The 14609-nt window shown below is 40.8% G+C and overlaps 1 protein-coding gene across 1 annotated transcript in view; it reads right to left on the bottom strand.

The window, feature by feature from the left end:
* The window catches only part of UTRN (utrophin), a 344252-nt gene that overhangs the window by 72019 nt on the left and 257624 nt on the right, over positions 1–14609 (bottom strand). Inside the window, exons 54-57 of the mRNA XM_026044733.1 lie at positions 7480–7748; positions 5198–5344; positions 3772–3850; positions 701–761 (exon numbers count right to left, since the gene is read on the bottom strand). Of these exons, the coding sequence (XP_025900518.1) occupies positions 701–761; positions 3772–3850; positions 5198–5344; positions 7480–7748 (556 nt within the window). The remainder of the gene's footprint in view (positions 1–700; positions 762–3771; positions 3851–5197; positions 5345–7479; positions 7749–14609) is intronic.

Below are 14609 nucleotides of genomic sequence, written 5' to 3'. Positions count from 1 at the left end.
GCAGTCTTTAACCTTTAAATTTTAGGCAAGCCATATATTAACTGCTTGTGAAATGGAGAAAACTCCATGTGACACTCCTCCCCTCTCAGTAGAATACATCAATTAATTCTCTCTATCTCTATAATTCATCTATTATTTTCAAAATACATAGCTCAAAAATTTATGTAAGCAAGAAAGACATTTGTACAATTTCACTCAGTTTTTACATTAATTTTATATTTATGCTAACATTACACACTATAAACATTTTTAAAACAAAAGGAGAAATACTGTGTGTCTATTTCAGCAGGAATTTTGCACAAAAAGAAAAATGGGCTCTACAGATATTAGTCACTACAGTACCGCTTCAGACTATGAACTGTGTTTAAATACATTATGAACTAAATCCCTTCACAACACTTTATAGCATAGTTTATACTCTGGATATACTCRGTGTACCAAGCCCAATACCATACTACATTGGTAATTTTTTTAATGGGATCCTTTTGTGATTGATACTATTTTTGCTTATTTCAAAGTGAAGCAATATACAAAAAATAAACGTGAAAACATATGGTACATGAAGCACAGCACTATGTAGAGAGATTAGTCCGATAACATTTCTGGTTACTTATTAGCAGCTTTTTTTTTTAAATCAGGCCATGGTAATAAGGCTCCTTTGTTTTGCTTATGGGAAACTTAAGAATCAAGAGAAACTTACTTGATATAATAGGGCACTTTGTTGTGTGAAACAGATCTCTGCCATGGAAACTGTACTGAAGCTGAGGAAATAAACAGAAGGTAATTATTAGAACACACCTGTCAAATAAAAAGGATCCAACTATCATTGTTCCTTGTGTACAATTAACACAGTTATAATAAATTAAGTGGGAACAATTATAATTTCCCAGACAAGCTTACAGTAATTAGAAAGCCAGCTGGAGGAAACAAAGGCAATGCATCAAGATGATTTTAGCCATATATTATACGCCAAGGTAAAAATGAAACAAATGTGCTGGTGCTGCTCCAAAGAAGGGGAATCAATTCTGAACAAGCGAGCTATCCATCCAGCGTGCACGGAGACACCAGCTTTCCTGAGCACCTCCACTACTCTCACCAAATTCTGGCAGCAAAACAAAAAAGAAAAATATCTACATTTTTATTAGTTACAGYCTTTAGCTCCTATTTGCAACTCAAATTAATATTGATTAACACTGTACAGCTGATAAAAAAGCATGAAAAAGCTGTCTCGGTGCCCCTTGCTGAACAGCAGCAATCCTTGCAGGGTTTATGAATGTCTGCTGTACCAACAAACCCATCCGTACCAGCAGGCAGGCTTCTACACACGGAGGTACAAAAGGCCCAAGGCTGTACACCACAGCACAAGGGTCCCTGTTTAACCATCTCAGGAGGCTTAAGAGCATGAAAGGTTSAGGCCTGCAGGAGGGCTGGTGCACAACTTAAAAGTGGGTATTTATGGAAGATCTATGGGTTAAAATGCATCCTATGGGACACAGAAAAAATGCCATTTATAATAAGAATTATTAATTGGTAAGCAAAAACCATTAATGAYAATGCTCAAATATAGGTAATAAACTAAAAGGTTTCTCAAGTTTTCAAAATGCTGAAGATGTGAAAATCAAGCAAACAGGTGAAGGAAACACCAGCTCTGGAGYTTCATTCTTTAACGCTGCAGTTTGGCATCCATGGCTGCTACTACACTAATTACGTCAGCTAGCTAAGAAAAAAAATCTGGCCACAGTTTGCTTGGAGTTGACTCATTTTTGATGAAGAGCTRAAAGATATTCTGCACCAATGGACATATGAACCAAAGGACCGAACAAATTTATGACAAATGTTTATTATTACAGATCTAGTGGTACTCTACTKATTTGGGAAAAATCGTCCTAAAATACTGCCAGTTTTCTGTGCTGAATGAACCTCTGCAAAACAAAATTCCCAGCCATCTTTAAAATCAGTTTCACGATGACACCTGAAGGAGTAGCTGTGGATCCGGGCACACACGAGGAGTGCTGCAGATGCCAGTGAAAGGCTAGATGTTATTCAGCGATGCTTTGCACAGGGCACTGAGAGGCATATGCTGGTGTTGATCTGTGGCTCTTTGCAATATCTACCAACATGCAGTCTGGAAATCTTCCCGTAACTTTTGCATGTAATGTAGAAAAAAAAAGTCCTCTCAAGCCCCAAAGATGCCCTAAACAAGGCACATGATGGGCCCTTTACAGTCTCTTTGGATGTAATTCTATGCACATTTTCTCCAGAAAAAAAAAAAAAAAAAAAAGAGAAATTCCCGGTCTCCTTTGGCCCCCACTACTCATTCCAGCTTCCACCAACTGCAGTTTACCCCTTTGCTCTGTGCTGCAGATGAAATTATTTGTGGTGGCATGCTGTAAGCCAAACTAAGGAGATGACCCAAGTCAGGACAAAGCAAACCAGCCGTCCCAGCAAGTTTCTGAGTGTAACGTAAGGATCTGTTCATGGATCCCACCCACCCGTTACCTTTGCAGGTGATGCACTGGTCTGGGTGAGGAGACATTATCAGGGCACAGGACTGGAGCCAGGAACTTCTCAGACCAGATCAGGTAGGGGAAACTACAACTTACTTTTGTTGCTTCCTAACTCCTTTTAATTACACAATCCAGACTGACTTGTCTACCAAAGCTAGCCTTTTTTTAATGGTGCCAAAGATGCCTCCATATATGTGCATTTGTACCTTATTGCACAGTTKTACTTCACAGGTCAAGATTACGGGTTTGAGAGCAGAAGTGCTACCAAGCCACAGTAGCAACAGTACACTTCAAATTTATATATACAAAGAAAAAACTGAAACAAACAAACAAAAGTATTTTTAAAGTTTTTGGTTTGTTCTGTCAATTTAAACAGGGGAATAGAGCCTGCAAAAATTGTTATGTGTAAGCCCTGCAATATTTTAAATATACTGCACACCATTTACCATGTTCTTCACCCAGGAGCTGCTTGTCAAATTGAAATAAGAAAACTGTTGACACGTAACTCAAGAAGAAACCAAGATTTACTTAATATGTTAAATTATACTAGCTATTCAGCTAATACAGCACATATGGTGCTTAGGATATCTCTGGGACAAAGCTCCTTATTTTTATACTCATTTTTCAAAACGCTTGAATTTGTTTTACCACTAATATTGAAGTACTCATTTAAAAACTGGAGAGCTGCCTGGGTTAACACTGTGTATCATAAACTTTGATGATGGCAGTTGGGCTACACATTCAGAAAATCAACATGGATCTTGATACCACAATCTATCTATCTGTAACAAATAAGTCAAAATGAGAATAAGCAAGCTAAGCATCTGGTTTTGCCTTCTCCTAGGAATACTCATAGGCAATAGGCTTATTTCTCTAAGAATTTWAAAAAATGAACGAAAGAGATGCAAGAATTTGTATCAAGAGGAGACAAATTCAAGAGAGAGCAGCCAGATCCTGATGCAACTGCTGAACAAAAACAACCACAAGCAGTTAGGTGTACAATCATAACCTGGGGAGCTAACGAGGTGGTGCCCTGAGGGAAGCACATCAGCAAGGACCTCAGCAAAGTCACAGACACTGAGGCTGAACCCACAGAATCCTCACAGAAAGAGGGAGGCAAAGAGTAACCAGGAGGAGGAGGAAGGACTTTTGGTGCTCCAGACAGAGTGGGACTGGGAGGGCAGTCACTAAAGGAGATGCAGTGTTTGACATATGACTGCAGCCAAGGCTTTCTCACACATACCCATTCATTCCAAGAACTTACTGGAAAGGAAGTGCTGTGATGCAGGCCCAAAATCCCTGTGTGCCTCCTGCAGCTGTTTAAGGCGATCCTCTACCGACACCTACAAATAAACACACGTACATAACATTGACATCACATTTACTTTGTAACAGCGATAAATATWGTGGCTTACGTTTATTTTGGTTAAAGTTAGATTGACTTTGTGGCACTTTTTTACCACCAGTCATTTAAGGCTACTTTTATTTTTTCTTCTTTCCTGATAAAAACATCTTGCCGTGTTCTTGTGCAAGTAGCACAGATCAATAATGAACTGGTGACCAGAGCTGACCACTAAAATTTCTGACTCCCTCCCAACCTTCCCCTTGTCCAAACCTCTATAGTCAGCAGGTCTCACTTTGATTGTATTGATCTCACAGCTGCCTTTCCAACCTGGCACAATYTGGAAGACACTGCTTCACTGGCTGATGAGACTTCCTCCTGTTTACTAATTAAACTGCACTACAACATGCAAGGCTTTGGCTGCTTAATTAACTCGCTTTAAGGAAATAAATTCCAATATCAACTTATATTAAGAGTGGGAAGAACAGATATGACCCATTAATGACTTGGGTTCTCAGGAGAGACTGATTCAGAGCTACTAGCCCCAAAGCTGACATTTCAGTTTTGTAAAATTCTATTCCACCACAGAGGCAAATGACCCTCCAGCCTTTCCCCAGTTCTTCCCAAGACTTTATATTTCCCTTGTSCCAGGGAAAGAGATCCACAAAAGTTGATTCACAATAAATATTTACTACAAAAGCGGGAGTGAAAAAATGAAGATTGCTAAATTTAAGTGATAGAAGCAGCTTTATTAAACCATTCGGTATGAAAGTGTAAATGAGTTATAACTATAATCAGACACATTTCAATTTACTTTGCTGAGATCATATAGACAGAAGTAAACATAACCAAACAATACGAATCTTGCTTGGACCAGCCCCTCTTCTGTTTTACAAAGCTAAATATGCTATTGCTCATGTCTTGTAGCTCTACTGATACTTAAATCTCTTCAAGTGAAATTCCCTGCAGAAACTGTCAAGTCAAGAACAAAATAAACCAACTTCCACATAGATTGGAAACAACGGAAATATGCAGGCTGGTTTTCAGCAACAATGATTTATGGAGTCAAAATACTACTATAAGACTGCATAAAAAAAGCATGCAGCAGAAGTCTCTCCAGAGATTAATGCAGTCTCCTGAGTGAACAACCACTGAGGCAGCCGGAAAGGAAAGCTATTCGTCAAGGCAGCGAGGGCAAGACAGCTCCCTGTGCTGCTTTTGTACCACCACAGCAACACCTTGAAGGGACAAACGCTGGAAATGGGGAAACAGCATCTTTCAGGAAAGCAGAAGGGTGACAGAGGAGCATTCTTGCCACCCACTCTACCGTGCGCATTCAGAAACGCACCTGTAAAAGCTTCCACCGCATGTTGAGATCATCTAACTGACGAGACATCTTCAGTGACGGGTAAAGGTCCAGTGGAGAGAGCTGACTGCACAAATCATTCACTGCTTTAACCTTCAGGTTGATGGGAGCAATTTCTTCTCTGAAAGCCTACAAGAGTAAGCATACACTTGTGCTCAGTCACCTCCCGAGCAGCAAGAAGGCCAAACCAAACTCTACACGGTGGTGACCAACGTGGCAGCTTGCGCTGACAACTGYAGGCAGCTGCAAGGCTTCCAGCAAGGAAAGGTCACTTACCTGAGTACCTCCAACCCCTCTTTGGAGTCAGAGATAGCATGAAAACTACCCAATCGCCCACATCAAATCACGTCCTTAAATCAGAATGCTGCAATTTAAATAAGATATTTCATGTTGCCATATGGCTTTAGAGTCTTTCTATCCAAGTAGAAAATGCAACGCTGTTCTATAGTACAGTGTCTGTCTAGTACTCTTACAACAAATTGTATTTAATAAGAGTAGCACAGTTTTCCACTATAAAGCAGCTGACAAAAATTCAATTTAAAAACTTTTACTGAATTAGCAAAGCATGAAGAAATGTATCTTCTAAGGACAAGGAGTACAACATTTTACATAATTAGAACTGTACAGTTAAAACTATTATAATGATTAAAAAGACAAAAAAAAAAAGGCTTATTGAGTCAAATGGAACTAACTACAATATTAAAAGCCAAATTGATGTAGTCTGGGTTACAGCTGAAAAGATGCATCGGATATCTTTTTTTTTTTTTTCTGTGTGCAGTTAATTGTTCAGTCCTATAAATGGCTTGACTAAACACTAAAAAACAAACCAAAAACAACTAGAAAAAGATMATTCTTTGGACAACTCAGTTATTTAGCTGCTTTGGAAAGCACTCTTACCAGACAGGGTAACCTWCTGGTAAGAAAGAAGCAGTCGGCTTCTGGAGAGCGTTTGGGTCCCCATTACTGCAGTTTTTCAAAAACTATGAAAATCTGACAGACTTTCTTTACTCTCCTTTACAGAAAAACCATTAAGATATGACAAATTACTTCTTAACATCAGAACAAAAAGCTATTCAACATCAGCACATCAGCATCTCAGCACTTTTTTTAGTATCTATATTAAAATGTAAGAAGGGGAAGAAGAGAGACATTACTCTTCTCAAATCAACAGTAGGATGGACCTAAATCCATTTGATTGCCTTTGGTGGAAAAATTTTAGATTCCATTAAGCCTGAAAGTAGCAACAAACTTTGGAGAAGAGAGATGCTTACAGAGATATACGTGAACTAATGCAGTCCCACATGTTAATGTAAAACACTGAACCCGTGTGTTGTGCCTGTGTAGCAGGGGGTTTGCAGCACTGTGTTTACAGCCCCCAACCCTTCATCCATCCAGCACCAGCCTTTTATGCAGAAGTCACGGACGGTCAAGCACAGTGACCCCAGGGTCTTCTCTTATTTTGCCTTATTTACTCACAGGGCAGGTCTTCTCTGTGACCCCCCAGGGTCTTCTCTTATTCTGTCTTATTTACTCAGAGGGCGGAATCGTGGGAGGTTGAGAGTTACCAGGTTAATGTAAAAGCAAATAATTTCTTTTCATTTGCACAAACTAGTATAGACAATACCAGCAGTTTGTGAAAGCTAATGGACATAAATTAAAGCTCTGAGTATGCCTTTGCACTATTAAAACTAGTTGTAAAGGGTTTTTTTTTTWWAAAAAAAAAATGAAGTTGCACAAGACAGTCCAATGGGTCTGACAGCCCATCACTACAAAAAAAAGGGGAGCCTGCTGCCATCTGCCTGGATAATGAACTGATTCAGCCCAGTCAAACTTCAGTGCTCAGGCAAAGCTAGAAATACACCCATGGCCTGGGTGCAGGTTACAGAGGTTTGCCAGGTGGGAATCTTTAAAATAACTTTTTTCTTTTTTTTTTTTTTTTTTGTATATATTGCAAGTTATATGCTGTACAAATCTGTAGCCACCTAATCACATGTCCTTCTGCAACCACAGCTGAGCCATGGAAGCAGGCATTGGATTTTCTGAGAGACTAGAAGCTACACAGTGGTAATATGTTTGAGGGTGAACTGACCTCAACTCCAGACCCTACAAACTCCGGCACAGTGACCTTGTCCGTAGCTGAACTAGGCACCGCACGTGAGCATTTACATACATGGTGTATACGTATTTCCCAAGATGAGGTGGGACAGAATGAGGAGGTCTGACTCTCACACACGCTAAGTATTTCCCAGCAGGTGCACACTTACTGCCGTTTTCTCAATGTGATCCTGTAACGAATCTATGAGCAGGTCTCCCACCGGTTTCCAGCCATTCCTCACGTTCTCAGCCTCCTTCAAGTCAGCATCAAGGTCATCCATGGCACACTGCAAGTCTTTCAGTTTTTCCAGTGCTTTGTCCACTTGCTTCTGCCACATGCTGGCACTAGCATTTAGGCTCTCCCATTTCTCCTTCACCTCTGAGGAGTGCTTCCGCATAGCCTTGGCAATTCGCAGGGCCTTCTCCTCAGGGCTCAATTCTGCACAGGACAAAAGCAAAAGGGTTTGCTACTYATTTTTTCTCTTATTCACATATAAACAGATCGAACACTGACTAGGATGAACATTCAAGRAAGTCTGTATCTACCGAGCCCACGGTCAAGTGCTTATTTATTTCAAATGGAACAAGGTAGCAGGAAGTCCACATTGCTGTAAATAAAGTAAGCCTTAATTATTCTTMATGATAAAATACAGCTAGGTCAGCAACAGATAAATATTCACGKTTTCCATGTGTTATGATATGCATGAAACAGAGGCAGGTTATTGCTGTTTTTATGAGTTAGGGAAGAATTGGAGAAAGACATATAAGATGATTCTTCTCCATTCGAAACTGCGGGAGCAGTTTGTGGCCATTTCATGTAGAAAGAACAAAACATTGCCTTTTTTTTTTCCAGTATCAGTTATCATCTCCCCCCTCCCCCCTTTTTTTTRGATCAGCTATCATCACATCTCCAAAATGCCTCCTATTCTCCTGGCAAAACACAACAGTAGCAAGAAATCCGAGAGCTAAGCAGGGAGCAGTTCTGCAATTCCACATCCTCTTTTGTGTTAACACTTAACTTTTAAAAGGCCGTTCAAACAGGTATTTCAAATCCAAACTGTTTTACCAGCCTGCTGACAGARAAAGAGCTGATCTTATGAAGCCCTGTTTCTCCCCGACTTCCAGCTTAGGTGCTTACAAGCAAATCCCTATTCCCCGGGGAGCTGGAGGCGCCCGGCCAGCACTCCCCACTAGGGACACTTGAGTTCCCTCCTTTCCCAAATGGAGACGTGGGACACAAGCCACACGGTGCCACAAGGCGGCCCCGCCGCCTTTCCAAGGTACCTGCGGCTGGGCAAGTCAGGAAGAAAAGGGAAAGCCCCAGCAGGTCTCGCTGACTGACAGGCAGGCGCAGGAGAGCCACAGGGAGCCCCTTTCACTGGGGAAGGGTCGGTCAGCAGTGGCAAACAAGCAAAACCCGGCCCAGAAGGGTCCCTCCCAACCTAAAAGCCTTGCAGAGCGAAATAACAGGGAAAATGTGATAAAGCGGAGAAATCCGAGAATAACAAGGGGGAGCCACATGGCATACAGCAGAACTGAGCCAAGTGGCTTCTATTCATTCCTCAGTGAAGCCCTCAGCACTTAGAAATGCTTTTTTCTTTTTGCAGAAAGAAAATGTTTTGTAGGAAAACATTTTTCAAATGTTGTCTATGAATAAATAATGTACATAATAGAAAGACGAAAGCATTGCTTTTGTTAGAAGCCAAATGAGTCACACAACCTTCTATGCACTGATCTGTAGTGTTTAAAGTTATCAGCATAAATGATTGAACTTTGTCTAGCTCACCTATGGAGAAAAAGAAAAAATAACAGATGGGGGAAATAGAAAATTTTATTTTTGTAAGGATAAGTGAATGTTAAAGTAAAAAATACACTGTTGTTACAAAAATTATGAGACTATACATCTGATAATGAAATTATTGTTGTCTAGTTCCCAATATCGGAAAATACACAGGAAACAGTTAATACACCATGCCTTTTTTTTACTRGATGTAGAAATTACATGAATTTCTTTGGATAAAAACAGAATTTCTGTCAACCGCTTCCACACATTTAATTACTCTCAGCTTTTTCAAATCTTGTCAATCATCATAGGATTGATCCCTGCTAGACTACACACAGAGTATTTAGCAACAGACTCTGGAAGTAAGCTGAGGAGAAAAAAAAGTAATCCATACCTATTTTATACTTTAGTTGGAGGTGTGTAGCAAGATGCTAAAATGGGTTTGGATTTTTTTTTTTTMAGGATACAAATGCTGCATGAAGGCACAAAACAACTTGTTAGGAAGGCAGTTAGTTAAGAGAATAAGTTTTGCCTGTGGTAACCAGATGGGAAYGGGAGGCAAGAGCCATCAACATGAGCAAACAGCCCCAAGAAGATACCAACAAACACCTAGGTTGGAAGTTATAGAGCACGTTTTGAGAGCTAGAATTGGAAAAGTTCTCTCAAAAAAGCTACTGATATGCCCTGTGCTCGCTGACGGTAGCCACGCTCAGGGACACCCCAAGACAAGAGGAGGCTTCAGGAGAGGAATCGAGGAGAAACAGCTCTTGACACAAAGCTGTGAGGCTTAACTGGATGCAGGGGAATCTAAATTGTGCAGGTAGCTCGGGAACACAGAGCTACGAAAATAAAACAATTTGTGACACTGACAGACTGGAAYGAACATTAAGACCAAAGATGGGCTATGATAAATCGTGCCATGTCTCTTGAATTCCAGCAATTCACAATATGATAAACAATACTACAAAACATTAGAGCTCTGGGATGATCTTTGCCCTAAGCTTGCCAAAAATTTGCAGATTCTTTTTTTTTAAAAAAAAAAAAAAGCTTAAATTGTGGGGAAAAAAGCTCTTACAGATAAGAACGATTTTTTTTTAGACAAAGAACTACAAATTGTAGCGATACCAATGAAGCTGCCACTGGATTTCATTTTGGAATGACTCGCGGGTATGAACCCCAGCACGCTGTTCGGAAGGCGAGGCCAAGCCAGGCCAGGCCGGTGTGGGAGCAGAGCCGCAGCGCCGCGCGCCACTCRCCCGGCCGAGGCGCGAGCGCCACAGCTGCGCGGCGCTGCGTGGGGAGCACGGCTGGCACGGAAAGCTCTGCACAAGGAACGGGGTGCTGACCTTGCACAAGGGCAACAGAAACTGGGCTCCCCAGGACGAGAGGGATGTGGAGCTGCTGGAGAGAGTCCAGCGCAGGGCTACCAGGATGATCAGGGGCCTGGAACATCTGCCCTRTGAGCAAAGGCTGAGGGAGCTGGGCCTGTTCAGCCTGGAGAAGAGGAGGCTGAGGGGGGACCTGATCAGTGTCTATAAATACCTCAAGGGAGGCAGTGAGGAGGAGGGGGGCGGCCTCTTTTCAGTGGTGGMCAGTGATAGGACTAGAGGAAACGGCCACAAGCTGAGGAACCAAAAGTTCCACAGGAACTTGAGAAAACACTTCTTGACAGTGAGGGTGCCAGAGCCCTGGCACAGGCTGCCCAGRGAGGTTGTGGAGTCTCCTTCCTTGGAGATATTAAAAACCCGCTTGGACGCAGCCCTGTGCCACGTGCTCTAGGTGACCCTGCGTGAGCAGGGGGGTTGGACTCGATGACCTCTGAGGTCCCTTCCAACCTTGGGCATTCTRTGATTCTATGAAACACCGTTTTCTGTGCAAGTAAACACTGCACACATGCAAACTGCACTCTGGCAATTTTCATCAAATGTCGTGTACTTCGTCATCCTTTACCTCATACCAGACCCCAGAACTAACAGCTTTGCCCACAGGACTAGCAAGTTAGAAGGTTTTAATAGTTCTAAACCGGACGACTAACAGGTCATTTAAGGTGATCAGTCTCTTGACAAGGAGCATCTAAAACCTTTAGTAAGGGCTGAACATCTTCTTCCAAAACTCAACACATTAAACTCAACGACTTCTTCTCTCTCCCTTAATGAGATAGAAGTAATAAAAACAAACAAGTGGCTGCAGCAGTAAACAGGGAGACACAAGGRGAAGGATGACCTGGTTTTATTTGTCTGGCCAGCTAAAACAAGTCAGCACTTGACAGACTGTTTATTTCTTTAGGAGGGAAAACTGGGCTCAACTTGAGTGATACAAGAATCCAAACAGAACAGAGAAGAAAACACGCATGTTCTTTATTTGTGGAAAGATATTTGAGGTACATTTGTCAAATCAATATCACTGTGCAAGGGTACCTGCTGCATATTTTATTTGAAAAATATAAATTCATTGCAAGATTGCTCTGTTTTACAAAAACATTGAGCATGCTTGCAAATTTGCCTAAAAAGACTTTGCTGTGGACCTAGAGCCCCACAGAGTTTGTCACAAGCTATAAAACCATTCAGCATCTATCCAACACGTGGCGTTTTTCAAGCTGAGATCACATTCACAGAGATGTTGGTTGCATGGGGTAGAACTGTATCTGGCTGCATGAAAAGCGTCTTAGCAGAAAAAAGGAGTCTCCTGTGAGCATGCAATTCTTTCAGCAGTCCATCACTGCACACACTGACAGACACAGGCCCTTTCTGCTGTGAACGAAACCAGTACATAGTGGTTGATGCTTTTTTGTCCCCACTTACTGTGAGGTCCTCTGATTGATCAGCCTTCCTTCCTTTTTTAAATGGCAGTTATTACATTATCTCCACTTCAGCAGCTGCTCAGAAAGTAAGAAAAGCCCATATTCACTGGGCCATCTGTTTACCAGAGAGGAAAGATATTAACTGACCTTGGAGTCAGGGAGAAAAAGGAGGAAAATAAAAGTACTGCTTCTGTAAAGCAACAACTTGATTTTAATAAGCACCTTTTGTCAGAAAGTGATGCAAGCATTGAGTTTTCCTGTGTCTCTAGTAGATATATTGCCTCAGAAGAAAAATTCTCAAAACTGAACTTTACAGCTCATAGGCTTTTTCTTTTTTTTTTTCCCTCCCTAAATTTGCTTACGTATATTGAATATAACTTGGAAAGCTAAAGAAGAAGGAAGATGAATTAAGCTAGTCCTGGCTCTAGCAGTTTTGATTTTCAAGCAACTTTCCTTGATCCCTAAATTCTGACCTGAGCTAGTGATCCCTTTCTAGTTTACATAATTAAACTAATTTCCTACTTACTTATTTATTTATTTAACTCTATTCTTAAAAAAGCACAGTAGAACTGGCGTTGAGGTAATGCCCTCTCCTTCTCTACCTGTGTCAAACACTTTGTCTTCCTTGGTTCCACAGATCTTTGTGACAAAGCACAATGGAGGCAATGGCAGCGTAACCACTACGTCCAGCCTCAGAGCATGTAAACAGGTAAAATTGTCCAACTGTCCCACTGTCAAACGTGTTAGCRCACGAATCAAAAGTACTAATATCATCACATTACGAAGCCTTCAGCATCGCTGCAATGAAAATGTTCCTTGTTTTTAACAAACCCAATGAAAAACTTACTTATGTCACAGTATCAAAGAATAGGAAGTGTAAAGAACAAGAAGCAATTAGTTATTTTGGAAATGTAGCCATCAGTCAGCACCCAACCATGCAACATGCCAGTACATCACCTTTTTCCTCTACTTCAAATATCTATTGCGTATGCAGTGAAAATAAACAAAAAGTACAGGCATTTTCATCTATTCATATTTTCTTTTATCGAAACAGAGAAAATGAAATCAGAAAGRAGATAAATATAATTAAATCAAGAGTGAAGGAGGAAAGTCCCTGCAGGACAGAAGACAAATTACTGCTGGTCTGTAGAAGACAACATTGCAAAAGCAGGGAAAATGAACACCCACAGCCATTAACTTCAGGTAGGCATTTCTAGAAAGACTATTTCTGGAGTATAGTCTCCAGACAAAGAGAAATGAGAACAATACTCACAAATACACATATTCCTTAAATAATGCATTTCCCAATGGCCCYTGGTGGGAAGGATGCAAAACAATGGCTGAAATAAAGAGAAAATACTTTCTGTTTGAGAGAGAGAATTTAGCCTTTCTATAGCACCTGTCCCTGGAAAGTTAGAGTTAGGTTCCCAGCAACCCTGGGAACAGCATATTTTTCATCAYAACCGGTGTAATTTATCAGTATAATCACAAAACACTTTTATAAACATTATAAATGATATAATTCAAAACAATATCAAAACATTTTTGCACAGGGAAAGTCTGATGCTAGCACTGCTCTAGGACTTTCCTAAAGCAAAGACAGACACATAATAAGGAAAGAAAAAGAGAAAAAAAAAGAAGATAACAATAATGTTATGGAATCACCAAAGAACAAAGTCTTCTTCCAGTTCCTATGGAGGGACAATTCCTGCTAATGAAGATGGGTGTAGCATCATCACTACATCCTAGTTAACTCTAAGCGACCGAGGAAGCAATTCGATGCTCCTCTTCAGAGCACTGCAGCTACACATTGTAAGAGGCCTTTTATTCTTCCAAAGAGCAGTAATTTTCTTTTTCTTTTTCTCTCTCTCTCTTTTTTTTTTTTTTTTTTTTTTTTTTTGCACAGCACATATGGCAGGTAGACTGAAGAAAGACTAAAAGAAACAGATGCACATCCCCTAAATCCCCTAAGGGCATTTCAAACCAACCCAACCCCCCCCCCCAAAAAAAAAAAAAAAAAAATCAATTATACTGCAAAACAAAACAAAAATAGAAAATAGAAAGAAAAGCCACGCAGAGCAATAGACTTCTTGGCTTGATGATGCGCTTTAACCGCACTGGATTTTAAGAAAACACTCTCCTCTGAACTTTTTTTTAAATTGATCACCAACTCTCCAAGCAAGTTTCCTCAGCATGTTTTCCTCAACAGTTCCTCAATTTCCTCAACATTGTTTGAYAATCTGCAGTTTCCAATTTGCTCTATTGATGCTCATCTACAATGTCATTTAGCTCTGTTTGCTTTAGAGCTTAAGAAGGGAATTTTCTCACAAACAAGGTCCTAACCTTTGACATCCATCAAGCAGCTGTGGTGTTAGTAGCAACGGAGAAGAGTTTTTGCCATCAAGGCTATGAGGGCTTCTGCAGGCTTTAAAACAAGGCAACAGTTAACGTTTATGAATGTGGCTTCCACCTGGGAAGCATCCAGTAGTTCAAATAAAACAAGGCCATAACGTAGCACACATATGGGTAAAGAATGAGTATTTCTCTAGTCACATCCTGAGGTTCTCATGTCTAAGACAGAAATAAAATGACCCACTATGTCCTCAGGCGGAGTTTGCTGCTCTCTAATGCACCTCCTCTAATCTTCACACTCAGAGACCTAGTGTTCGGTCCGGTGAGCAGTAGAAAATGAAGAATTATTCCAGTAGTGAGCAGTA

Source organism: Nothoprocta perdicaria, unplaced genomic scaffold (assembly GCF_003342845.1).
Source record: "Nothoprocta perdicaria isolate Ctin4 unplaced genomic scaffold, notPer1 scaffold_38, whole genome shotgun sequence".
Lineage (NCBI taxonomy): Eukaryota > Metazoa > Chordata > Aves > Tinamiformes > Tinamidae > Nothoprocta > Nothoprocta perdicaria.
Note: the sequence above shows the minus strand (reverse complement) of the source record. Positions and strands in the feature narration are given on the sequence as shown.